Here is a 27,942-nt window from a genome sequence, read left to right on the forward strand (position 1 = left end):
CCAGTTGTTTTGCTCAAAGATTAATTTCCTTGGCTTTGAATGTGAGTCAGACACCAGTCCTCCTTGTGCTTCTGAAATAGCAACAGCTGCAGAGTATATTTGGATGGACCAGCCAGCCAGTGCTCCATCTCAGAGAAGGCTTCCTCAGGAAATGAGAAGACGTGCTTATAAAGTCTGTTTGAGATTGTTTAAACATCTCTTCTCTGTTTAAATGCAGTATTAAACAGTTTTACAGGGGGAACTCCCAATGCCTTAATGACCCAAAAAAGCAGTAAACTACTGGGAGAAGGAAGACTGTTGAGGAGAAGATCTGGAATTCTGTTCACTGTGTGAGTGGACACAAGTTTTACACACAACTGAAACTAGTTTTTCTGTGGAAAAGAGACCCATGAATCTCCAGGGAGACATGAGTACTAGCAGCCCTCAAACAAGCTAGCTCTAGCAGGAAACGAGCTGGCATATCTTCACTTTGCAGTAGGACCAGGGTACAGCACAGTGCAGAGGCACCTGAGCGTCCAGCCAGGATAAACTGCCATGTTGTCACATCAGAACAGCCTAGCTGGTGGAAGACCCAGAAAGGATGACTATGGCCATAGAAGTGCCAGAAGAGGTAAGAGGAAAAGAAGAAAGGAGGCCCTGGTGGTGCTGAAACTCAAGCCCAACAATTTCTCAAGCAAAGCTCAGGTTTGTGAACAGTAATGTCTGTGTGCACTGGCAAAAAAGAAGAGCACTAAACCAAAAGGAGAGTGCCTGAATCACAAGAGCATTTGCAGTGGGTAATAACCATGTGTGTGTGTTGTACATGAGTACCATGACTTCCTCGCTAGTGGAAATTTTTACACAAGTACTTGTTAGTTCTGCCCATGAAATCATATTTATCAACCCACAGAAGTCTTTACAATACTATAGGAATAGACAGAAATACAAAACTGTCAGTAGAACAAGGTGTTCAAATCTTCCAGTTTGAAATGAACAGCGGATGAAATAAGCAAAGTATTTTCAACAGATCACTGAGCTTAACTCAATTTAGCTGACTGCAGGGGACTTTCCATGCCATCAGTTTAGAGCTGAGACCAGGTCTTGTCAGCATCTCCTGGAGATCCACCCAAGATCAGCATTTCAACTGGCTCGCTCTCATCAGGTGATGGCCATGAACCTTCTCAAATAAATGTCTTCTTGTCTATATCATCCATCGCCTTGTGACATGGGTTATCTCAGTCCCTATTGATACCAAAAATTAGGAGATTTTGGACAATGGATCTGAAGCACTGCATTTACTCACCATTTATGAAATACTTTTTTGTCAAATTGAGAAAAATATAACAAGTCTTGGATGCAAACACAATCATAAAGACAGACCATGAGCATAATCCTTGAAAGATCGGCCTTTATCAAGCTGACAGACTTGTTTGTGACTTCTGTATCTTAAAGATATGTAAATATGTAAAAGTCTCAGAAAATATTGAGATTTTTTCAAAGCTGATTTTGCCTTAATGAGAAGCTAACTAGTGAATGAGGGCAAGTGGAAAGGGAAGGGGGAGTTTGTTTTGTGTGACTATTGGAGCCTCAGACATCTGTGTACATATTCTCCCTCATTTGCAGCTGAGTATTTCAGCCTTTCTGCTTTTCTTTGTTCCTTTGTTATAAAAGTGTTGAGTTTCCAAATGCATTATTTAAGATTAGTATGAAAATTTAATCTGAAGGAGGTTCTGGTTTTGGTATCCTAAAGTTTGCCATAACTTGGAAGATTTTTGTGCTGTTGTCATGTCCTCACTTCCCTTCTTCCTTATTTTTATTATTATTTTTTTCTCACTCATCATCTTCCATCAGCTGCAGTTATTGCAGGTAGACTTCTGTGACAAAAGAGACTCTTCAGGAAAGAGTTCTGAAAACGGTCAGAATAATTTTACAGTAAGAAAATCTCTGGGGGATTTCCTGTTTGTCTGTTCCTGTTCATACACAAACAGAACAGTAGAAATCTTTGAGAATTCATCTATTCTTATAGTGTAGCACTCCCTTTGCAGGTCTGGCTATGTGTACATTCATCTTATCCATATCTCAAAAATACACAGTGAGAGTCTGCACCAGAAGCTAACCATGTTCTTGAAGCCACCTAAATATATTTTGCTGGCAGGAAGTCCCTCATTCTGGTAGTCAAGCAGAATAATTAGCTACTTAGTACCATGCTAATCTGATTTCCTACTGCATATAATCAAGTTCTTATGACTCCAAAATTTTAATTGCATGGAAACTCTGTAAGATGTTCTATCTTACAGAGATATCTATCCTTTGAAGTTGGAACATGCTGACCATTCAAGAACCCATGTTTTGCATGTAATAACACTAAATATTCACAGGATAAGTATATTTGGAGAGGTATATTTTCTCAGAAGTAAAGGTTTTGAAGTCCCCAACTTACAATGTTAGATAGGTTGTCTTTTGCCTCTGGAATCCTTTGTCTCAATCAATTGACACAATGAAAATAAACATGAGACTGTGATTATTTTTATGAGGAATTTCACCATTTTGGAAGGGAGGGATAAAAGTCTTCTGTCATCTGCCTAACCCACCACTTCCTGAAAGAGAGCTCAGCTTTTAAAAATTCTTCTTTGGCTGTTGTCTCTTGCAAATCAACAATGACCGTGGTTCTACAGTGTTTGGCCTTTATCAGTGTAAATCTGGAGCATCTTCATTAATGTTAGCAAAAATTCATATCCTGGAACCTAAAGGGAGGTTTTACATCTTTCTACACAATCATTAAAAGATCCCATAAAAAGTAGTTTTGTTAACTACAGTCTAGCCCACTGAATCCTTTAAAGAATAGTGATAAAATTATTACAGAATAATCTGACAAGAATAATTCTGAGACTTTTAGCTGGCATATACTGCACTGGCATTATTAATTTCTGATCACCTAGCAAAGTACCTCACCCAGGTGTACCTAAGCAAGTCACTTTCATTTAATTTACCTTCTGAAGGACATGACAGCATCTGTATATTTTGAGATGTAATTGCTGTTATCCTTCAGTTTTTTGAAACAAACACAATCATCCTCCTGAATTACTGACTTTCTGTGACAATTTTTTGAGGTTGCATTTTTTTCAACTAATATCTTTCAGACAGATCCTGAATAATGTAAGAGGATAAAGCCTACATGAAAAAAGTCAAGAATTCAGAAATGAAATTTTAGCTGTCAAACTCTAACTTAGTTGTTCTTTATTCCCTTAATATTCTTCAAACAAAATCCATTTCACTCTAGTTCATAAAGAACATTACCCTAGAGGACACACTACCTCTGACTTTTGTTTCAGGTTTATTTTTACGTTGGAGCACTGAACATTAAAAAAATCCATATTCTAAGCAGCTATTATGAGGAATGGCTGCCAAACATGTGCTCCCTCCTTTTGTTTGTTCTATTTTTTAACTGCCTGTGTGAAAGAAAATAATTTCAGATCCAATCCTCAAGATGGATGTACAAGGGTAAGGCAGCCTTTCTCTGCAGGATTTAGAATGGCAAGACAAATTTAATGGAGGAGATATTACCACTGCTCTGATTCATAAAAATACCCAAACAACCATATACAAAGTAAAACATCAGTTCCTCTGGAAATATTTCTGAGCGTCACTTGTTTGCATATAAAAGTGTCTCAGAATTCCTGGTAATATGACACAGCATGCCTCAAGTTTTAATTACTTCTAGGGAAGCTTAAGACGTATTAAACTTGCAGAAATGCTGTAGAGATTGCTAGAAGACCAAAGTAATGGCCCTATACACATCGCTTAAGGTGAGGGCTGAAGTAGTGTGTTCAATTCTGGCTTCTCTTGTGATTGTCAGTACACAGGGTATTTGTATCTGCAAACAAACTTTGGGATTTCATGGCTATTTAAATGGTGAGGATCAGAGAGGAAAGACCATTTAAAACTACTTATCCAACAATTTATTAGCAAGTTTTAATGCTGAGCCAGAACTAACACCTAATGACTTCTAATTCCTTCATTACTGCTCTGAAAGTGAACCAGACATGCAACTGGCTTGGCAGCACTGGCTGAGCTCAGCCCAAGGGAATTGCCAGATCTCTCACACTAGTGTATTTCATTAAGTTTAATCCAAATTCCTAAAACATTCAAGGGATAGTATTTGAACTAAAACCACCTCAGAGTACTTGGTTCTCTTCTTTCACTTCTGTTGTCTGCCACTTCCAGACTGCCCTCAGACAGGTAGTTGTGAGCATGAGTATGCTAAAGAGAGAGATATGCCAAGGTATCTATGTGGAAGTATTGTCATTGGCATCTAACAGGAAAGCTTTTACTTACTTTTATTGTACTTCTGAAAATGAGAGGTGACCCAGGGAAGCTAACAGTTGAAAGCACCTGAAAGATCACACATGGGACTTAAAACACTAACATTCATCTGAGATTTACATTGGGACCAAAGGCTACATAAGAGTTAAGACCTCAGATTCAGTTAGTTAACCCTCTTAAGGTAATCTGTCTGAGACAATCCAACTTCTTCCTGACTCCAACTCTAATTTATATGTGCTTTGTTTGTAGAACTTAATAACTTTTGAAACACAATATTTAGCAGGCAGTTTTAGCAAAATATCATGTGTACAGTTAGTGTGCATACATTACAGCTGCACCAAGACAATAAAATGTAACAGAAGCTCCCCTGAAAATATCTGTGTCTCTGAATGTCAATAATCTGCATACAAAAAAGCCCCACAGCACTCACTAACATAATAGATGGGGCATTAAGTGATGCATATGTAGTCCTTAAGACAATACGGAGAAGAAGCTTTAGAAGCATTATTATCTACTCTAAGAAAAAGTTCAGCAAGCAAGGACACATCTCTTGCAGACTTTTAAGTCTATTATCTAAACCATTTAAAAAAATCAGATTTGATGCAATTTAGTTGAAGCTCAGATTAATGCAGGTTTAACTGGCCACATGCAAGAAAAGCTTCTTGTAAACCAATTCCCTTAATTGTCTAAAAATGGATTGTTTAATTATTAAGCTAATGCAGTTTTATTTCTGTAGGAAATGGATCCAAATCCATCAGTGTGGGTAAAATATTTTAAGTGGTGTCTCAAAATTTAAAGACTAAAGTTGATAGAGACTTTTCTGGTTTCTAAGTGCAGTTTCACTGCCTAGTGAATAAGACTCCACTCACTTCACAGACTACCCTGGTGTTCAGAATCACACTACTTATGGGTACAGTCAAAGCTGTTCTTACACTGTGTGAATGTAGCATGTAGTGCAAGAACACCCAGCTCTAAGAATATAGGACCACTGGACCAGAGCTCTCCTGTTTCTGCCCAGAACTTCTATGATGGGCAGAGCTGAGCATCAGTATGGATATGGTAGCTGCTGATCTGTTAAAAAATAACCATGTAATTGGAGTGAGCATCAATGAATGGCATTAACTGGCATCCTTAGCTTTGGAACCTATACTAAGAACCTTAACAGAAGTATTTGATTATTAGCAGGATAAAAACTAGGACTGTGATTTCAAGAGGAGAGGCAACACATCCACCCCTTGCACATGTCCATCAGCAGAAGCTGACACTCAGGATCATCTCCTAATGAATTGCTAGTACTGTTACCCTCTTAAGTTATCCTAAAGGGTGACTGCTGGGCAAATGTCTTTTGTGAATGTCACATGATGAATCTGTGAAAAAAAGTTAACGTTTTCTATGGGTTTTACAACAGGAGACTTTAAAAGAAAAAGACATTTACTCTCCAGGAAGCAGCATCCTAGAATCATCATTAGGCATGTTTTTCTGGTTCATCAGGCCTTTTAGCTGTTCTAAGCTGAATGCCCATAAGGATTGAGTAATACAGGGTGGAATTTCACAGCCTGTGTGGTCAGAGGGTGCCTTTGCTTTGTTTCCCCTTGCAGTGAGAGAGAATGCACATGCTGTTTTAAGACCTCTAGGGATTTGTATGTAGCGTCCTACCTGCAACGGATTTGGTGAAGTAAGAGGAGATGGAAGGCCATGCCCTGGTGACTGGCTGGGTTTCTGAGGGGAGTTGGAGGACTGTGAGGCTGGAGGTGGTTGGCTCTGGCTCTGGGACTGTGTTTGGTTCTGCTGTGGTGCTGCTGATGGCTGTGGCTGTGTTTGCTGGGTCTGCTGAGTTGGCTGTGGAGTCTGTGCCTGCTGAGCTTGCTGCTGCTGCTGGCTTTGCTGCTGCTGCTGTTGATGCTGGAGCTGCTGAAGATGCTGAAGCTGTTGAAGCTGGGAGTTCAGGGATGAGGTAGCTGTAAATTGAAGAGAGGGAAGGGAGTTATACAAGTTTCAGTAAATCCCTACTGCTTTAAAAGTATTCTAGATAAAATTCCAGTTCTGTTACTTCGAGGGGCACACTGCTTAGAGGACAGCTGGCCCTAGACTTCAGGATGCGGGAGGAAATTGTTCCCATCAATAATAGCCTGTGGTTCTGCCTGTGTGATTCTGTGGCAAAGAGCTAGACTTCCCTGGGGGCAATGAAAGCAAACCTTTGAAAGGGCTAGAGATCTGCCCACAGGATGGGGCTCAGAGTTGACCAATAGGGGCTCAGAAAAGCTTACCAGTGAAGCCAATGGGAATATTCTCTGCCTATAGAAGACGGGAACAGATTGTCATTGTACTTTTAAGTATAGCAAGAACTCATAATGTGAACCAGTGCTGTTATGTAAAGGAAGAGAAAGCCATAGTAATAAAATAAAGGATACTCTGAAAAGAACTTTGTCATGTCATTATGCAGTAGGTATCAGGAAATAAAACATTCAGCTGGGAAATTTCTTGTGCGATGCCTAGGGAGCAAAAAATACCTAATAAAATGTGTGTCTCTCTGAAATAAGAACTGCTTCTTATAATTCACATCTAAAAGCTATAAATTCCTTCTTGTAACTTGCACTGCTCACTTACTCCTGATAGTTAAGATCTGTTGTGTTTTGCTAGCATATGCTACAAACATGATATTTGGAAGTGCATGGCTCACATCAACCTGCTGGCACAAAGGGCAAACTTTATTTCCCAGAGACACTTTCAAACTGACTAGGACATTCATTAAATTCAGGAAGACAGGAAGTATGTCATAGTGATGTCACTAAAGAAGAACAGCTTTAAGCTGCAGCAAGAGCATCACAGTAGACTGATGCTTTCTGGGATTATGCCCTGAATAAATCACCTCGGTCTCCAGCTGTTAATCAACATCTTAAGGGTTGAATTAGTTAGCTATAAGATCGCAAGAGAAACAACTTGCAAGGTCATTATGATATTTTTCGCTCTGTATACTGCTTTGCCAGCACCACCCGGTATTCTAATTTCTATCCAGAGAAGCAAAAGTAAATTTGGAATGAATTAAATTTGTTATTTTTAAAATGACACTCAGATTTCATGGCCAGAAACTCTGTTGACCAAGTTACTTGTGGACTGGCAGATAAAGCCATGTCATCTCCACTTTCTTTTCATGCCAACATCCCTATTTCAGCTTTCTAGATGTCTATGCCCTGAGGCTGAACCTGAGGTCTTGGTGCAACTTGTGAAATCAATGACCCATAAACTGGAATAAGAAAAAGAAAAAAGACAATGGAGAAAGATTAGGCAGAAAGGGTAAACCAGAAAAAGGCTGTAAGAAGGAAAAGTATAAGACTAGGTAGGAAGAGCTGTTGGCTTTCCATTTCCCATACTCATAGCTGCTCTAAATTTTCTTTTATCAGATGCAGGAATCAAATTAGAAATATGCTTTAATGAGAATTATAGCCATGTGTATGTGACTTCAACAAAGAATCCTAATAGTATAGAGGAGGAATGATAATACCAATCTATTTCTATCAAGAAAATTACTCACAGAAGTTTTGTGGATCAACACAAAGCAGAGTGACCATCAGATTAAAAACATGCATGGTATCTTATGTAAAAGAAATTACCCGGGAGAAGTAAGGGAACACTCCCATCAATTTCCCAATGAGAATTTGTACCTAAATGCCCTAAAGCCAACAGGGTAGTGAGTGGAAATATAATCCAAGGCATGTGAGAACAAAGAAGGTGTGTATACAAGAAAGCAACTGCATAGATTAATTAATGATTCATAGCATGAATCATCTCAGATGGTAAGGAAAACCATTCACCAATTCTATCTGTAGAGGCAGAAAGACCCTTACTATTCCCACAAGGGACAAAGAAATCTAGACCAGATCTTTCTATTGTGCAGGGCATTTCTTCACCTATGATCACTTAGCAGACTGGATGAACCACTGATAACCAGAACCAAGACTTCAAACTGACTGTTACTGCATCCACGGACTCCAACACAGAAATGAATTAAACTACATCCCACAGAAGCATAACTTCTAATCCACATGGCTCAGAAATGAGAGACCATTTTATATTGTGCATGCACAATTGTACAGGAGGAGACAAAACGTGCTCACCTAGGACTAGAAAAGCTTTGCTTTCAGTACTGCTCAATACTTGAATATTGGTGAAAGCAGGAAGATCATTATTCTACCATTCACTTTTGTACTGGAAATGAAAACATTCTTGCTGGGGTTTAAATATATTCCCTGAAGGATAATCTGATTAATTACTTCATGGAAAAGTTTCCAAGTTTATTGCGAGCAACTGCACAAAATTATTCAAATAACTTTTTGTGTTTTCATCCTTTAAAAAGCCTCTCTGAAGCCCATCATCAAGCTGAGCTATAAATTGCATTGAAGTGGCTTAGAGAGGTATGATTGTTTAACATGCTGTTGCTAAACAAACAGATAAGGAATTGGAAGAAGGACTGTTAGATCAGAAAAGGTGTTCTGAAAGCCACACAGTAAGTGTACCATGAAGCTGGATCTGGGGCTCTGGATCATGCCTGTAGTCTGGTGTTCATGCTGCTAGATTGCACTGCCTCTCACAATGTGTGTACTATCCACAGCAGGGGTTCTGTCATATTATTGTTTGCAATCAAATCCAATCCAACTCCCAGAGCTTGCTTGCATAGCTCATCCATTATAAATAGTATACCTGTCTAGCATTTGTCACTTTCTGCAGAGCTTGGAGCCTGATGGAATTTCAGGTGGTACAACAGTGCTATGTCTGCATGTATAAAAGATAACATGCACTGCCTACCTCGCAGGAATCTTTTTTATGACTTACTGGCTAACAGTTGGGTAAAACTTTGACATATTTTAGTGAAAAGTGCTACTTTCACAATTGCATTCAAGAATTAAAAAGGCTTGCAAAGAACTGCAGAAAGTTCTTTTTACAGTTAAAAAGTTCAATATAAAGTACATCACTTTAAAAGAGACACCCAACTAAAAATGTATGCAAGCAATAAAAAACTGTGAGGAAAATCCACAAAAGCTGTGTGACATTTCAACTCTACCTAAAAAAATATGAGTTGGATATATATAAATATATATAAATATATATATTTATATATATATAAAAATATAACTGATACCTATGAAGAAACAATGGCGCATGGGGTTTCAAAACCTATGGTTCAACAAACTTTTTGCTTGCTGTGGTGTTGTGGCAGACTTTCCATGAGATCACCCCACGGTTTATGATCCTACTTTAAGCAGATTATACTTACTCATGGTATCAAAGCATTTGCATTAGAATGAGACGCATGGAGTTAAGTGGTAGAAATCAATGGTCAAGAGGCAGTGGAAGCAGACTTTCTGATCTCCTAGGTCACCTACTGCAATACTTGTCACAGATCTCAAGCTACTTTGTGGATTAGACAAAGTTACAACCTAAGGTATATGCTCCTCCTTGACTTCCTTTGGGGGATACCTCAGGCACAGTGTTGCCATGCGTTTACAATATTCACACAAAATGTGTCATTTCATATTCTATTCCTCTGCTGGTTACCTACACAGGAAACTAAAATGAAATGAAAATGCCCTTCTGCCAAGTAGAGTGTTACAATGGGGAAAATTCACCTCTGAGGCAACCATGCTGAAAGAAGCAGTCTGATCCATGACAGGGGGATGAGTGAAGCTTTGTTGTAGTGGGCAAACTGAAGAGGCTCTGACTTCATTTCCCAAGCCTGATTAATGGAAAATAGTAGCAATTGTCTGCTGCCTCTGGCTAACATATTGTGACGTTAGTAGGGGAATATCCCTGGTTTTATTTTAGGTTAAAACATACATTTTAAAGTTTAATCATGATTCTCCAAAAAGCAAGGAACATAAGTGTGCTCACAAATGTTTATATAATGAAAACAATTTAAAATTAGGACTCTTTTTTCACCTTCCCTTCACAATATAAACTCAGATTCTTAAGACCTCTACAACACTTGGCAGAAGATCAAATTAATATTCAGGGATTCAAATTGTGTCTAGAATCTGCTCTTGTGGATAACCTTCATATAAATTCTGATTTATTTTCTTAATGTTTTGTGCATGTTTGTTTCTGTGTAAAGAGGAAGAAGGGGTAGGAGGAATAAGAAACAATTTTAGCTTACAAAAAATTGTGCTTCTCTCCTCCTATTTACGTAATTGCATAGTTGCTCTTCAGTGCCTTGATACAATGTACAATAGACTAAAAAGAAGAAAATCATACATTAAACCTTTTGCTATTTGACTGAGCACAGAACTTGACTCCTGCCATTTCAAGGGCTTAATGCCTTTTTCCACTTCCCCTGTAATGGAGAATGGATTTGCATTGCCTTAAACTGAAAAGTGTAACTAACTTTAGCATCTGGGCTTGCGTTTGAACTGACATGGCTCGCTTTTTTTTCCACCCTGTTGTTTCTCCTATAATGAGGTTTATGCCTTTCTTTTCTTTGAAACAGATTTCTAAAGATTGAATACACACACTGAACAATCTAATGCAAGCCTGCATTTACATTCTCTCCCCTCTGGGTAATGAGGGGTAGGTTAGCCAAACACCCATGTTTTTCCATATGCTCAGATTTTCTTTTTGAGAGTGAAATGTGAGTTCTTTTAAATATGTTAGCATCCTCTTTGTGAAAAAAAAAAATCCCTGAAGGGTTGGACTTGTGGCTGAAGAGATTAGTAATGGGATACAGAGCATATTCTTTCTAAATAACTGGCTCAAATTCAGCCTAGGTCAATATAGGGAACAAAAGCCATTGTACTTTAATGGTGCTTTTGCATGTTTTCTACCATACAGAAGATGTATTTAATGTATAGAAGTCTTATTCATACACAGATATCCACAGAGAGCCTGCCTGTATTAGAAGAAGTTTGCCACACAGTCAAGGTAATAAATTGATGGTCTCACAACATCTAATGAGGAAGATCAAAAAGACTATGGTCTTGAATGGCATCAATTGACATCATTATTTGCACTTTCAGCAGAGAGGCTAAGAATGGAAAGAGTACATGGATCAAGTCATCTCCTTGTTCCTAAAGGTGATCCCTCAAGGTTACAGCTGCAAAACACAGATGGGGTTATGGGGAGAAACTTGCATTGCCAATAGTCCTCTGCACCAATTCTGCAGATAAACAGAGGACTTCACTTTCTAGTGTTGTTGTATCCAGCATCACTCATGAGCACTAAATTCACTTTAAAGAATGTAGGCAATAAAAAGGAAGTATTAAGAAGAAAACCATCATAATTTATATGGTGCCTGTGGTGTCTCTACATTTTGATGAATGCTGGAGCTTCCCTGAAAAATGATCCACTGCATTAAATAAATCTGACATTTTTTTCCTCACCAAACTTTAAAATGTGCAATAATCCACTAAAATCTTGAGGAGAGAAAAGAAATTAAAAAAAAATAAGGAAAAGTTCTAAGGTGGAGACCTTGACTAAGTACCACGACAAGTATATTTGGAATAATTTCCATTTTAAGATAATCTAGGGGCTATTTTCCTCTATTTTATGACAATACTCTGTGAGTAAAGTTCCCTGAGTGTATTGTAAAAATTGCACTAACCTATTTAAAATGCCCAAAGGCAAGAACAAGTTGGAGAAATTAGACTTTAATAAGTTAATTTACTTTAATTTACTTTCTTAGTTCAAATGGGACCTTAGGTCTCATGTTGTACAAATGGTTGGAACGGTAACTGGAGTCGGGGTATCATCAAGACACAGGAGATCAATCAGGATGACTTGTCTTGGGATTCTCATTCAAAGACAGGCAATTAAGCATAGTATGACAACACTGTTAAGTGTTTGAATGCCAAAGTCTGTGTGTCGAACAAGTGAACAAGTAAATCTACATATGCTAAATTTCTAAATTTTACTAGCCAATTTTTCTTTTATTTTTTTTTTTTTTGTGAAAACATGACACAGATCGGGGGTTGGATCTTCCAATTAAGTCCTTATGCCAAATAAAAGCAGTATTCTAATTACAGAGTGCAGAACCAGTCCCAGATTGTCTAAGAATCGAATATAAAAATCAATTTAAGTGGCATGGTATTCCTACAGAGTGGATTTCCAGACCATATTGAGCCCATAACAATGTTCCTGTGGATCAGAATTTAAGATAACCCCCCAATTCATGGGAAAAAAAATCTTCAGTTCTCCACAGCAAGAAACTAATTGATAGTGAAAAGATTATAATTTAAAGGCCAACAGAACTCAAGATTTCACAGCTGAAGGGATATGACAGGGAATGGAGGAATGACACAAAGAAACTAACTTTGAAACAACAGTCTATTGACTCAGAGAACAATGACCATTATTTATAATGGACATAAGACAAAATCTGGTCATTCTCAGCATACACAACCTTTAATGAGAGAAACTGCAGCTTATTTTTGCTCTCCTTTACTTTTCAGATGCTCTAACATTGATGGGAATCATAATTTCAATGGAACTTATGCAGACTAAGTGTTTGATGTACTCAAAGTAGCAATACTTGTAGAAAAAGCAGTGCAACAACATACAGCTTCAGAAGCCTTGGAAGAGGTTGTGAAGAATCCCGTCCTACAGTTCAGAGAGTCACAGGTCTACCAGGTATCCTGCCATTTCTCCTAACAGTGTGCCTGTGTGAGGCTTTGGGGCAAAGTCTCGTCACCAGGAGCTTGTTGAACTGCTTGGTGGCTTCAGAGTGATTTTATAATCTTTCAGGTAATAGATCTGTAATCGCATCTTCTATAATTGTTTATAGTAAATGGCTCTTTGGACAAAGAAATATTTATCCAGTTGTAGCTTTAGCAATGATTCTTTGAAGATTGGGAATTACAAGAAGTCTCTTCAAGGAGTCTTTGAAGTGAGTGACATTTCCTTAACTGAAAATAAAATTACTGTAAGTGAAATGCACCGGGTCTTTTGTACATGTGTGTGTTTGCAGGGGTTTTTTTAAATAATGCAATCAAGTAATGGATCAAAATATTTGTGGTTTAAAAGGTTGGTCTGTATGCTGAGTTTGTGAAAGTGTCCTGGGAATGGCATAGGATAAATGGCACATTATCCCAGCCCCAGCCTAGGGAAGCAATACAGGCTACAGTATCCAGCAGGTGACTTGGTATGAGTGTTTGCTTTCAGGTCTCAGGTGCTCATTGTAACCATGTTTCTACCAATTTTCACTTCCAGTCTTTTCTGAAAGAAAAAGTCTTGAAATCCTGCTTTCTATTAAGAACTCTAAGTGTCGAGCACCTGCAAATTCTGGTTTTGTGTATGAATTCCAGCCAAAGAAGTTAGCTGAACAGCAGTGAGAAGAGGCCATGAACGACTCAGAAAACAGCAACATATACACTATAAGGAGAAAGGGAAAAAAATGCAGCACAGCCCTCTTCTTTTCTTTACAATCAATAAAACTACAATAGCAGTACAAGAACCAGGTGCAAAAGTGGCAGTTCTACCTTCCTGCACACAAATTCTCTGCCAGAGCAGTGACTTGAGCTTCAACCTTGTTAACAGCCCCTGTTTTTCTTGATATGGGCTTGAACGTTTGCTTTTATTAAGACATGAAAAATTTAAAATAGCAGTAACAGGGTAAAAAAGGTGAGGGAGAACACAAAGCAAAAGAAAACACATGGCTGCAATGCTCCTTATCCCTGTATAGGGACTGAACATTACTCATCAATAGCTGGGACACAAATGCAGTACCATGTTGAATGTGGTATTCTTCACCAGGCACAGAAGAATAAAAATGGAGCAAAAAGCTTTGTCTGTGCCAGAAGGGGCATTGCTTTATTAGCTGTGGTCTAGAAACAATCTCAAGCACTGGGTGGTGAGGAGGTGCTGTGCTAGATGCTGTAACATCATTATGTGAGCAGAAGATAGAGGTGTTCTTTCTTTACAAGAGGGATCAGTGTTTCTCTACACTATGCAACTACCTCCACACCAGAAATTATAGAAGAGCTGGGAGGTGAACTTCAATTTGCTAATCTGTCATACCACAAGCTATTCCGGAATGTATGTACCAGCAGCAAGGTATCTGCTGTTTGCCTGCTGTTGACTCACAGTAGCTCTATTTTGCTGTCTTTAAGAATCTTCCATGATTTTTAGTATATGTCACGCATAATTAAGAACACTGCATTTAGCTATGTGCATTTCAAAACATTCCATAGGTATCTGTAGCTGTTTCTTTTTGTGATATTTAAGCTGACTACAGGTCAGTTTGAGGCAATCTGCCTATATCCCTTTTCCTAGTTTATTTTACATGTGGAGAGATTAAAAACAAAGATAAACAACAGGGAAGCAATGGTTCTAGACTGTGCAGTTGGTATTTGGCACAGATGGACTGACTGCTCAGTTTTAATTTGCAGTAAAATGAGAATGTCTGCATATGAGATTTCTTTCCAGTCTCTACAGTTCATCAGCTAAAGATCTTCAGATGCTACTCCTAGTATGACTGTGCTTGGCATCTATCCCCTTTGTGCAGCAACAGTGAATTAGCTGCTCTTTGGGTGCTTATGTCCTCCCGTCTACCTTATTTCCTGCTCACTGAAGGAATAAACAACCTGGTTATTCACATACGGCTACATATTCAACTACTCATCAGTAAAGAATTTTTGTGGGAGACTTAGGGAGAAGATTTTATACTCAATCCTCATTCACCAGCTGTGAAGTCAGTCACACTTCTGTTAGGATGAGACAGCTGAAGAGAAGGACTGGGGAGTCCAGTAAAGCAGCTGCATTGCACTGCCCAGTCAATGCACTGTACACTTCATGGCTTCCAAAAGTGCATGGGAAACTCCATGCTGTTTGCTAATTTGTACATTTTTGAACACTGAAAAGGAGCAGTTAAGAGCAGTTCTTTAAACAAACTCCACCTAGATCTTATATTGGCTCTTAAGTTGCTTCTTCAAGGTTAATTATTTTTAACTTGAAAGAAACACATAGACATTAATAAAAGAACTTCCACTTAAATAACGTATTTATTTACATGGAGCTGGAGTCCCCAGATATAGAAGGAGAACAAAATCAAAAGGACGTAAAGGAAGAATTTTGGATTTTCAAAAATGATTCACTGTTTATGTACATATATTCAGTTTGAACAGAATATTGGTACCTTTTTGATGCAGTAACTAACTATACTTTATCACCCTTATCAATGAAAATACTTGTTTTTCAAGACCAGGTAATGGAAGAAAAGTTGAATTTGGCTGCTAAGCTGTGATTTTCTGAAAAAACTAACAAGAAGCTAGTCTTTGCCTTCCTTAAGGCAATATTGCCCCAATTTTAATATCCAGAATAATGAAATATTTTAAATAAGAGTTTGTGTCTCATCAGGTGTGTTAACTATATCAAATCTCAATGACACTACAAAAGATTACCAATGTATTAAGGCTGTTACACATATTAAATACACCTGCTATTAATATCATCCTTTTAAGAATTATAGAGGAATCCTCCAGAATTTGCTCAAAAATACAGAAAATTCATAAGAGAATGTATCCTAACAGGCACATTTTATTCACTCTATAGAAACATACTGACAGTGATGCATCTGGGTTGTGTGAAGTTTCCAAACAACTACAATCTTCTTTTAAATTTTTCTTCTGTTTTCATAAAATAATGCAAAAGCTACCTCAAACTCTAGATAATTAAGAAATTTTTTATGATAATGAAAAGACTGGTCATAATTTGAAATTGATTGCTAATGTATAGCCATGGATAATGATGTTTGGGGGCAGAGGGCAAGAGGAGAGAATTTGCTGTTCAGAAATTCCTTTGTTTTTGAAATTAGTGAATTCCTCATCCTCTTGCAAAAGCCCACTGACTAGTGTAGGTAGAAATACAACACTGTTAGTGTAGTAATCATCGCTACAATATTTACTATACTAAAACATCACTATTCTATTTACTGTACTAACTCCAATGCCAATTAAATGGAGATGAGCTTGTTTCAAAAAAGTGTATTTTAATGAAAGCCTGGACAATTCAACAGTACAGAACAAAGAATACATGTCAGTGCCAATACAAGATCTAGCTTTTTGCTTAAATTAACTTCTAATTTTAAAAGTTAGTGGAAAAAGCACTGAGCAAGTGGGATGAACTTTCTGTCATGGCAACCCTGAGAACAAAAGTTGGCACAGTTAGTGCATATGGAAATCTGAAACCACTACGTTAGATTTGTTTTGCCAAGTTTTAACTAAGTAGATACAAAGACTGTTCCTTTCATTTTCAGTGCCAGGGATTTTGTCTTTACTCTGTTGATTTTAATAGCTCGCTCAGAAGCTTAGAAATGAATGTTTCTTCCATCATCAATTTAAAACTTTTCTATTTGCCAGCTATGAATGTTTATTCTATTGTGTGTTTTCAATGAAGATGGAATGAATATGGGTCACTTTGATTTTCCACCCAAGTGCTAGGGAGCATGGGGCAAACTACTTTTTCATCTCCATCCTTGAGGCAGAGCCAGGTCCAGCATAACATAACCACAACACTACCCCTTTTCTCCCCTCTCTCCCACAGTCCTCAAAAATATGGCCAATTTTGGACTCATGTTTGTCTAAAGTTTGCCTGGAAAGATAGCTCTACAGAGGTCCTCCAGCCTTCTATAGGCTATGGCAACTCCTATGGCCATCATCTACAGTGGTTCAACCACTGTTCCTCTCATGCAGAACCTTCTATTTGTGCACATAAGGTCCCAACAGCTTCTCTTCTCTACCAGCTGTAGACACATTTACTTCTTTATAGCTTATGGAATTTTGATAGCACTCCAGCAATCCTCACCTTTGAACAGAGAACTGAAGCAAATGCAAATCTGGCTAAACATTATTGTCAGAAAATAATATTATAAATGTGATTGTGATAAAAAGCTGTGCAAAAGATGTGTAAATTCCTGACTTTAATTTTTCAGGAATGTATAGGGAATTTTTTTGCTAGTAGCTACTCAATTAGTAGAGCTTTTGAGACCTGTACCAGGAAATAGCTAAAAAGATAAGACCCATAAGTGAAGGCTAGTGTTCTCTAAGCAATCATCCAGTGCACAATATTTCATTAAGAGTTTTGCAGCATACACCAGTGACCATTTTATGTATCTGGATTATGGATCACATGGATTTTCAACTCATAAAGAAGCTAATGCCAGGAAAGCATCTTATGTTTTAAAGTTTTACACTGGAAAATTAAGAGTCAAAGCCAAGAACATAAGACCTCTGATATTTGTGAATAAACTCTGATCCACAGACCAGTACAGACAAAACCAGAAGTAATTTCGTTTCTTTTTTTAATGTGGCAGTACTCTTAAATAGATTAATCCTAGCACCTCTTAATCATATCCCACAGTGAAATGACATCTGACTTCATGCAAAATAGCTTCAGCCAGGAACTTTGCTCATTTAACTGATACAACAATGATTTTCAGACTTGATCACAATATATCTGCAAAACAGATAAGCTTTAGATGGATGATTCTGTCATTTTCTTCAGCTGCAATTGGGAGTGGCCTTTTTGCTGTGTACTGTTTAATGGGTGTCTCGCAGACCTGCATGTCACTTGACTGAGTGGACTCGGTGTTCTCTCAGTCAACAGCCCAGAGAAGACCACAGGGAAAATGTGCAAGGCACTACCTGCATCTTGTGCCAGCATGGGTACGAATGCAGAGCACATGCCACAGAGCAGATCTCTCCTGCTGAAATTCAGAAGAATGCCATTGGCTTATGTACTGATCTGCAACTTTAATTTTTCCACAGAACACTTTAATCAAAAACCACTTTCATAATTCGTAAACACTGCCAAATGTTTGATTCCAGGCTGTTTAAGTGATCAAACCTTTGGGTAGAAAATAAAATAAATAACAAACAAATAATCAAACAAAGAAAGCAGTTATAAATAATTAAATATGGTATTCTGACACATACTATTCACATTTGGATGCTGTGCTTCCATGATATAAAGCACAGCTTTCCTAATTAGGAAAAAAAATTTAAAAAACATCCTGTATGACAGAACAAGTCAGATCAGAAACAGGGATTTCAGACTTGACTGTCTTATACATGAAGATCAGCACCTGAGAATCCACTTCCTATTTCTGAACCTACCAGACCTGCACCACCTTGGGCACAGCAGTTAATCTCACTGCCTCACTTCTTTCCTGTTCTATAAAATAAAAAGAGGGAAAATAAACTTCACTTCCCTCACCACAGGAAGCTAAATTAGAGAAGTACAGCAATGTGTGCTAAAATCCTCAAAAAGAAGGGGGTCAAAGATACACAAAATTTTATTTCCCTATGGAAAAGATTGTTGTAGAACTACCACCTCCATGGTGTTAATAAGAGATAAATTATTTAAAAGCACCCATTGTTTGTTCTTACTATTTGATAATGTCTGGCTAATGCTTTTACTCCCAGCAGCTCATAGAACTTTTTGAGATCTACAACAAGCAGGATGTCTTCTAAGCTGAACTCTCACCTTAGGCACATTTTAGGCACCTATCTCACACTGTATTGAAAGGATACCTCAGACTGAACACCAGCCCCAGATTTTCTGGAATATTAATACTTAGATTCCCTTACACACCTCTATGAGCACCTCTATAATCAGAGACACACCAGTGGAACTATCTAAACTAAACTAGTTAATGATAATGACAATAAAAAATCCAAAAGAAAATGTCACCAACAAGGCATCAAAACTAATAAAGGGATTCCTCCAATGCAGGAAGCTAGGCCAGAGAAACAGGAGGATGACAAAAGAAAATAAAGAAAGGAAAACAAATTCAAGGGCGACAACTAGAGGACCCCAGTGGGCTTGTTATATGAATAGTCTGCAGGCAACCACATCCTGCTGCTGTGATGCTTCATAAATTCTATTATCTTGTTAAAAAGCTGATGACTACTGACCTCACTTCCTCTGCTAATAAGACTGTGCTGCTTTGTGCCTAGACTTTTATGATGCTTATGAAATTTGAGCCATTGTGTGAGCCTCCTTCCTTCATACACCAATGATGTCTCCCAAATTACGGAAGGACAAATGGGAATTGACTCCTCTCCCCGTTTGTGCAACAGTCCCTTCTTTCCCTCTTCCTAAACCCTTGGAAAATATTTTTCAGGTTCTCAGGACCAGCAATGCTAAGACTTGCTTCGTTTCCAAATACAGTACAAGTAATCATAGTAGTAAACCAAGAAATCTGAGCAGATTTTATGATGTTCACATATAGGTATGACATTTATACATGCCAGAAAGACCTTCATGCATTATAAAGCATGTGCAGGTAATATTCAGCCATTTTGTTGTAAGAGAACACATAGCAAGTGTCAAAAGGCCAAAGAGAGAGAAGCCACAAAGGTGTTTTGGAAATACTCTCTAAAACCAAAGACTACATAGGCTATGTATGCAAAAGCTCTCCTTGGAGCTCAAAATAGGAGAAAACAACTAGTCTTCTTAGCACTTACTTTTAAAGAGCAAAATATACAAAGGCAGCTGAGACAAGGTCCAGCCCAGTTGGCTACAGCCACATGATCATGAAAAATCCAGCAAAAAGCAGACCTGTGACTTGTCCTTTTCCATATTTTGCATAATTTTCTTCCCAGTCTAAAAAGGCACAAGACAAATCAAGGCAGTTCTTTTGTCTTTACACATGACAGGGCAAAAATGCATTCACATCATAAAAAAAAAAAAAAAAAAAAAAAAAAAAAGGAGAGGCTTGTCCATCAGCTGCCTAAAGCTTTGATAGTTCAGTAATGTAAGTATGTGTCTTAAAATTTTACAGTATGCAACTTAAAAAAAAAAAATCAGCCATGATTTCCTTCTAGTATCTCCACAGACATCCTCTTAAAAGTTAAAAACCTCCAATGGTTACCTCTTGCAGCTGGTAGATTACATTAGAGATGTCCTTGCTGAGTAGCCTTACCTTTAGGGATAAAAGCTCATATAGTCAACCTAGGACATTATCTCAAAACAAAAATGCTGCAAATAAAAATATACACATCAACACAGCTGACGAGGACAGCAAGACCAAACTCTTCTTCAGGTTTCACAGGGCAACGAGGACAGTGTAATAGAATTTGCATTTCAGAAACAATGAGGAAAAGGCAGCCTTTACTTACATAGTTCTAAGACCTCTACATCTTTTGGATATGTTGTGCCACTAATGCTGCTCAGCGCTTGCTTTGCCACCCTTAATAGATAACATAGCAGTCATCCACTGTCTAGACTTCCTGTCCTTTCCAATAAGGAAGGATGCAAATTCTTAGTAGAGTACAGTAAATCTTAGCAATAAAACTTCAAATAAAACAGTCAAAACCAAACCAAAACAAAATTAAATACTGTAACAAGTCAAAAAAATCCTAGTTTCTTCCTGCCTTTTTCATAGCTCCTACATGGGATCAAATATCATCTTTATTGTGCTGTCACTCTTATTAAGCAAAGCCAGCTCATATTTAACAATTCCATGATTTTCTTTTCTACAGGAATAAGATAACATTAGGACCCTGCTGAGTGTTCTCAGACAGACCCAATCTGTTCTACCTTGCACAGCCCAGTGACAACTTGACTGATATTCCAGAATGGCCCTGTGGAGCATTAGGTACACTACTAGCTGTTCCACATGTCTTTGTGCCAGGGACACTGCACAGTGTACAGAACACTGACAGGAGGAAGGTGCATGGGCTTGGAATATGTAAAGGGAAGAAGGAAGGAAGGAAGGAAGGAAGGAAGGAAGGAAGGAAGGAAGGAAGGAAGGAAGGAAGGAAGGAAGGAAGGAAGGAAGGAAGGAAGGAAGGAAGGAAGGAAGGAAGGAAGGAAGGATAGGAAAGATCCAGAGTCAAATGTGAGTGGCACAACTATAATTCTTCATGAAGCAGCAGGTAAGATTGATTGTCAAGGGTCAAAAGGCTAGGTCAAACTCTGCTCATTCGTCAGCTGAATGTCATTTTTGTTTTCCCTGTCACCAGACAGCTTTAAAAAAATGGCACCTCCTTCCTCATTATCTAGGACTTGGGTCCCTTCCTGCCATCCAGTATTAATGAAACAGCGCTTCAAACCTGGCCTTCATCTTTGAGGTTCTTCTTCATGTAATTCTTTCCTTTCTACAGACTGAGGACAATTTTAAAGATGCTTTCTCACACAGAGTAGTTGGAAAATTGCTGCTACAGTGAGAATGGTTTGAGAACATACATGCTGTATAAATGTCTGAATAAAAAAAAGTGTCACTTAATCATAGCAAGTCCAAAGCTTACACAATGATGTAACTGAATCATGGTTAAATCTCTGCAACTCATGGAATCCTGAAAAAAACATGATATAATATTTTGAAATTATTCATGAAAACCCCACCACCACACTTTTTGTTATAATTACACACAACTGGAATAATGTTAATACTGAAATTATCCATCAATTTACAATGAATATTATTTCTATGTGCCTGATTCAGGTAAAAATATAGCAAATAGTTACCTTAAAAAATTAACCATCTAAATTAATTGAAGTTAAACTACACCTATGCTGTAAAGTTTCAGCTAGCTTGAAATGGATGTCACACAAAGGATGCTTCCTCAAATAAAACCATTTTGTGTCAAGGGTAACTTTAGGTGGAGTTATCCCCTTCTGAATTTAGATAAAGACAATCCTCATGTGTTTATTCAGTGCTTTTCACAAAAGGATTCAAGGTCAATTACACAAATAATTAAACCTCCTCAATAGACTATCCCTATGAGAACTATGTCTGTGTTTATAGGAACAGAATCAGGAACCATTTGGTGACAGAATGAGAGGATTTACTAAATTAGTTTTCATTAAACACATTGCTGAGTAGGGTGGTTTAGGTATGTTAACTGATTGACACAATACCTCCTTTTTTCTAGAAAAATGACCTTTTAAAATATTTATAATCACTCTTGGGCAAAAACATCCTGAAATTCTGTGCTAAATTGGCATAGAGCAACATTTCATACAAGCCTAATTTTCCTGCACAAGCAAATGAACTTCTGCGAAACTACCTGCTCGAATAGTATCTCAGACAGGGAATTCAAAATGTTTCATGAAAAAGATCACTTTAACTGTGAAGAGCAGATAAAAATAAATGAGAGCTCAAAACAAAATAAAAGGTTTCAAAATGCTTTGTATACTCTCCATCTGCAACTTGAGAGAGCTATTTCCATGCCTGGCTGCTGCAAGAACACAAGCTAGTTTGCTTCCAGCCACAGACAGAGGATAATATCCATTTTAAGTGTACAGAATTCAACTCACAAAGTAGTGAATCACATAATTATTTAAAATAGCACAAGAGGTTTACAAGTTGAAAGTAATTAGTTAATCCAAACCCTGAGAGCACCTGGCTCTCCTGTGATATTCAAAAGCCCATGGTGATGTTTGAAACAGATCAATTTTAGGAACTTTTTTGACCTGACTGGGTTTTCAGGGTATGCAAAATATGATGTGCTTTCAAAATGTTAGCCAAAATAACTCAGTTTTGATAAAATTAGAGGAAATTTCAACAAGATAAAAGAAGGACAGTGAAGAGAAATAAAGAGAAAAAATATTCTTATACACAGCTAAGTTTTCCTTTGGGATGTTTTTTCACTCCAAAGTTCCAGTAACAACAAAATTTAACTTTTGAAGTTTGAGGTCCGATAAGAATGGCAATAATTAGAACTTGAATAGAAGGCTTGCCATTAAAATAATTTGGCTCAGAGCACCGTGTTTGACTGTACATTGCTTGTCTAGCTATATTGCAACGTGGACATTCTTCTGCATGCATGCTGCAACCTATCAGTTTAAAATATGGAGCACTCTACATCACTAATGTGGGAAGCAGAACTAAAAGATCAGTCCCAGTATGCAGATAAAAGTACTTGTGAAACAGAGTTGGGCTGCGTCTAGAAGAGTCTGTGTTTATTATGTAAAATGACTGATTATTTTAAATCAGCTGGGTTTTGCATGGGTCCTTGTTCACTGCAATATTAATAGGTGACATTTAGCTAAACAGTACAACAGAACCCTGATAATGTGCTGAGAACTGTCACCATAAACACACTTTACTTCCTTCAATAAATACTAATTCATAGCGGGTTGTTACCAAACTGCCATGCTTCCAGCTGAGAAGTAACGCGCTTCTTCACTACCCACAGCTCTTAGAAATTACACTATTTCATTTTTTTCCTTTTTGCTGCATCTAGCACAGAAACTGAGGAGGCAGTGAATCTTTTATCTCTCAAACAGGAGCAGAGAGCATGGTTAGATCCCTGTGGATATCACACAGGCAGCTGCTCTCTTCAATAGTCTGGAAGCAACACAGATTGTCAAGCACTACTTCCAGGTGTGCTGAAACACAACGTTTCAGCTCCATAAGTGCATTTCTCCCCTCAATGACCTGAGGAACATTTGTTAATTGCACAGAACACAATAAAAAATGCTACATTTTTGTGAAGAAGACAAGATGCTATGTGAGCTTTCACACCTACTGAAGGTCAGTTAGTTCTCCTGTGGCACTTCCACTTGCTTCTTTCTTCATACACTGAACTTGCTCCTTTGCTCCTTCCTTTCACTAAAAATTACCTTTTAAATTTTCATTTGTTTATATTTTCCCCCTCTCTTTTTCCTTTCATTCTCTGGTTCCTCAGGGATCCCTGTGTGGATTTTCTGGTGACCATCAGACAGCACCTTTACAACTCTCATTGCATGAAACTGAACTAAATTAAAAACACCCTCTCAATTTTGGCAACAGCAGTTTGATAGCTGTCCACTGAGTAGAATTTAAAAAAAAAACAAACCTATGCCTATTCCATGTTATTGAATGTTTCAGTTTTACAAGAAGACAACTGAATTTTATTCTCATCTGCTTGAGGACTCTTCCATCTCTTCCATGATTTTTGGTCTTTCAGTTGGTGTATAATTATATACTGAAGGAGAAAACAGCAGTAAGTTGCTCTATCCTGATATAGGATATTAGAAAAACTTTCTTCTCACTATTGCTTTAATCAGACACTAATGGCATTTCTACGACAGCCTTCCTTGCCTGCCTGGTTCTTACATGTTATTTTTAATACTGATGTTCCTGTAACTTAAACCCATGCCAACTTTTCCTCACAGAAATTTGTCCTCTCACCTCCAATTTCTTTCTTTTGCTATTTTCTGAGGTATTATGATCATGATAATAGCTTTTCTATTGTGTCATGAACAACACTTCTCTGACTGAATTAATTCTTCTGCTTGAGCTCTGTGTCAGTTCTACAGTTTGCAGATCCATGTAACACAAGATACCATCACTTTTTTCTGTCATCAGAGTCTTATGCCAAACCTGCCTCCTATGTGATTGGGTACCTGTCCCCCCTATCTGCATATGTCATCCCATCTCATCCCCAATCCTGCTTCATATTTCACACATGATGTGGATTTCTGCTTTCAGAATTTTTCGAGGTTTTGAACCTTAATATATTGATTGAACTAAACTGTATTCAATTGCTAAAGGTTGACATTTTCTTAATGAAATTTCCATTAACCTGCCACTCCAGCAATCTTACAGCTCTCTCCAGTCACTACTTGGCCATGATACTACCTGTATGTCCCCCTCTAATCTCCTATGATAAACTCCAGGTTTATGGCAAAACACCATGAAATTACATATGTGTTCTGATCATGATGATTTATCTTTTTCAATACCTCTTTTCATTCCATTGCTGTGCTTCAGGAGTCCTCAAGACAATCCCAAAACTCTACACCATGAATTCTGCAAATAAATCCCAAACTGTTTTTTCTAAAGAATCAAGGAATCAAGAAGCATGGACTTTGCAAGACATAATGGAAGACTAGAAGGCTATAGTGAGAGCCATTAAAATAAACATGTGCTGTGAGCAACAAGCAATATAGGGGTATTGTTAGTTTGGCATCTATTCTGGTTTAGGACAAATTTGGGAGGAAACTGCCAAAGGGATCCCTCTAGAAAGAAGATTCAAGTGGCCCCTCTTCCTACTGGTTCAGGAAAAGATTTCCTTGGAGAAAAGTGGAAAAAATCCTGTTTATTTAACAAAGTATTCACAAGCATAAAAAATGAATAATATTAATCAATAAAACCTCTCGCTATTCTGAAGCGATGGCAAATTCTGAAAGTCCTTGTCGTGGGGTGTAGCTTGGCTCGCTCAGTCTCTTATCAGTCCCTTCTGCACTGGAAAATGCCCTGTCCCAGGCCCTGGTGGGCCAGAGGTGTGGGCTCCTGGTGTTTTTCTGGATTTTCAGTCCAGAGCAGGGCAAATCGGTTCCAAGAAAAAGAAAAACTACAGTCCAGGGAGTTTCTCTGCCTCAGCTAGCTAAAAAATCTAGGTAAAAGCAAAGGAGAGCTCTGTCCCACTGTCTGTCTGTGCTGTAGACAACACAGTCCAGGAGCAGGATGCAGGGGAGCAAGTGCAGTTTCTGATAACAAACTCTGCGCTTCTTCTCTCTCTGCTTTGCTCTCACAACAAGTCTTAAAGATGCAGAACCTATTATCCAGAATAAACAGAACAGATGACTGGGGATACAAGCATCATAAAAGTCACCCTAGGACATCATCAGAAGAGGCCAGAGTTAGGCAAACCCAACAAAATGAACCTTGGTAACAATATTGTCCCTGAAAATGAAGCATTTACAGATTCATTCTAAAATTTACTTCAGAAAAAAACTCTGTGTAAATAACCAACAACTGATGAACTCAGAATTCTTCCACCTGCTTCAGAGCAAAAATCAGCCTATAAAAATTAAAAGATCACAACGGATCCCACTACAACTTATTGCTGCCCGTAAGATTTTTTTCTGTCATTATGTAACTACTACCTGTGTGTGAGAGAACAAGCAGAATGTGAGGAAGTGAACAACAGGGCAGAAGACTGAATATCGCTTCCTTGCATTCTAACATCATTTTTAGCACTGAATACAAAGGTGTCTAAATACTCAAATCGTGGGCCAGATGATGCAAATATCACTTGAGCATAATTCCTATCCACTGAGGGAAATTCACCTGAGTAAGGACTGGAAGAACTTATAAGGTTCCCCTGTTACAAGATTATTCTTTATGCCTCACATGTATCATGAATAGCTGGGGCAGACAACTACATAAAAAATCATTTAAAAAAAGATCATGGACAGATATGATTTCTTAGAATTGGGATGTAGGGCTTTACAATGCACAGAAAGCTGTGCATTGTATGAATTTCTTGCTTTCATTTTCACACTAAATGGAGAATTAATATGACTCCTTTCATTAGTCACAAGTGCAAATAAGCTAGGCTGAAGGACTAACATGCAGAGACCTGAAATAGATTTCTTCAACAGGAAGCTTTGCATTTTGTGGTAGTAGCAAAACTGCTATTTTAAGAAATGAGGATCAAATTAAATGTTTACTCCTGTGACGGTGCTGCCAAAAATGTCACTAAATTTATGAACACTTGATAATTTTAACTGTCCTTTAGACAATGGGTCATATGTGCATTAAAGTAGTCATAATAACCTGTCAGTAAAAATCTCCTGTAGCCCATTCATAGGAAAAAAATGTTTGCAAGTTCAGCAGCTCACTTATGTACTAGAAGAATAGTTTCTCCCATTAAGTGGTACAGCCAACATCTCCAAAAACAATTTCATTTTCACCTGATGTGCTAACTGAGATTTTGAAGACTTTTTTTTTTTAATTTACAGAATTCCTTTTCAGAATTCACCAAATACCACTCTTAACACGCAGTCATTGATTAGAAAATTGCCTGCTGTTGCCCTTAGATCTCTCCCCTAGAGAAAAAAGCAACTACTCATCTTTGACATAGGAGTTACTATGAATTACCTAAACTCAGTAGTGTGCAGAAAGTGAAAGGCCTTCCAAAAACTTTTGGGGACATGATTCAACAACCTAAAGCCTGCCAGTCAGTGCATAATCACTGTAGCTAAACTTCCTCGGGATTTTTACACCCTCATGTTCTCTTCTCCACTTCAGATCTGCTCTCCCCCTGATGCAGTAAGCTACTTTTTGTAGGATCAGGCCCACCACACTGCCCTTGCTGTTTAATCTCAGCAAGCAGAATGGTTTTTAGGCCTGAGTCCTCCCGTGATGTCATCTAGTAGAGTACTGAAATCTCAAATATTATCCATCAGTCAGTCATTCCTACTGCTACTTGTCCCTCCTGGCAGGGTCACAGCACCAGTAAGGTCAGCAACAATCTAAAGTACAATGTTCACTCACTAAAACAGAGCCTTGCCCTCTTACTGGCTTAAGAAATACAGCAAATAGGAGTGAAAGCATTTGGTTTTGAACACTTTGAACATTCTGCAGTGAGATATCACTTGCTGAGACATTAGAAATGAACACTTTTCTCACACACAGGCACACCAGCTAATTAATGAGATTTATGTTTACCTTCGAGAGGAAGAATTACCTCAGTTTACCCAGACCATTACACAAAGTGGATTAAAACAATCACACAGCAGGTCTGCTGATGCCTTATTTCAAAAGCAATATTCATGCTGTGGTCAAGGCAAGCCCAAAGAAGGTGACCCCAGTATCCCTGCCGAACAAGCATCCTCTGTCATACTAGCCAATTAAAGATTACTTGCTTCCAATTCAACAAAAATGAGGTGAACTTAATTTTGCCCGGGCACTGCCTCTGCAACAGTCAACAAGTATTTAAA

At 38.0% G+C, this 27,942-nt stretch overlaps 1 protein-coding gene across 5 annotated transcripts in view; it reads right to left on the reverse strand.

Moving 5' to 3' along the window:
- POU6F2 (POU class 6 homeobox 2) overlaps nt 1-27,942 on the reverse strand; it is a 311,090-nt gene that overhangs the window by 88,165 nt on the left and 194,983 nt on the right. For all 5 annotated transcript variants that reach the window (XM_038127479.1, XM_038127476.1, XM_038127475.1 and 2 more), the window contains one exon: nt 5,959-6,260. In XM_038127479.1, coding sequence (XP_037983407.1) covers nt 5,959-6,260 — 302 coding nt within the window. The remainder of the gene's footprint in view (nt 1-5,958; nt 6,261-27,942) is intronic.

The sequence above is a fragment of the Motacilla alba genome, chromosome 2 (assembly GCF_015832195.1).
Source record: "Motacilla alba alba isolate MOTALB_02 chromosome 2, Motacilla_alba_V1.0_pri, whole genome shotgun sequence".
In the NCBI taxonomy this organism is placed as follows: Eukaryota; Metazoa; Chordata; class Aves; order Passeriformes; family Motacillidae; genus Motacilla; species Motacilla alba.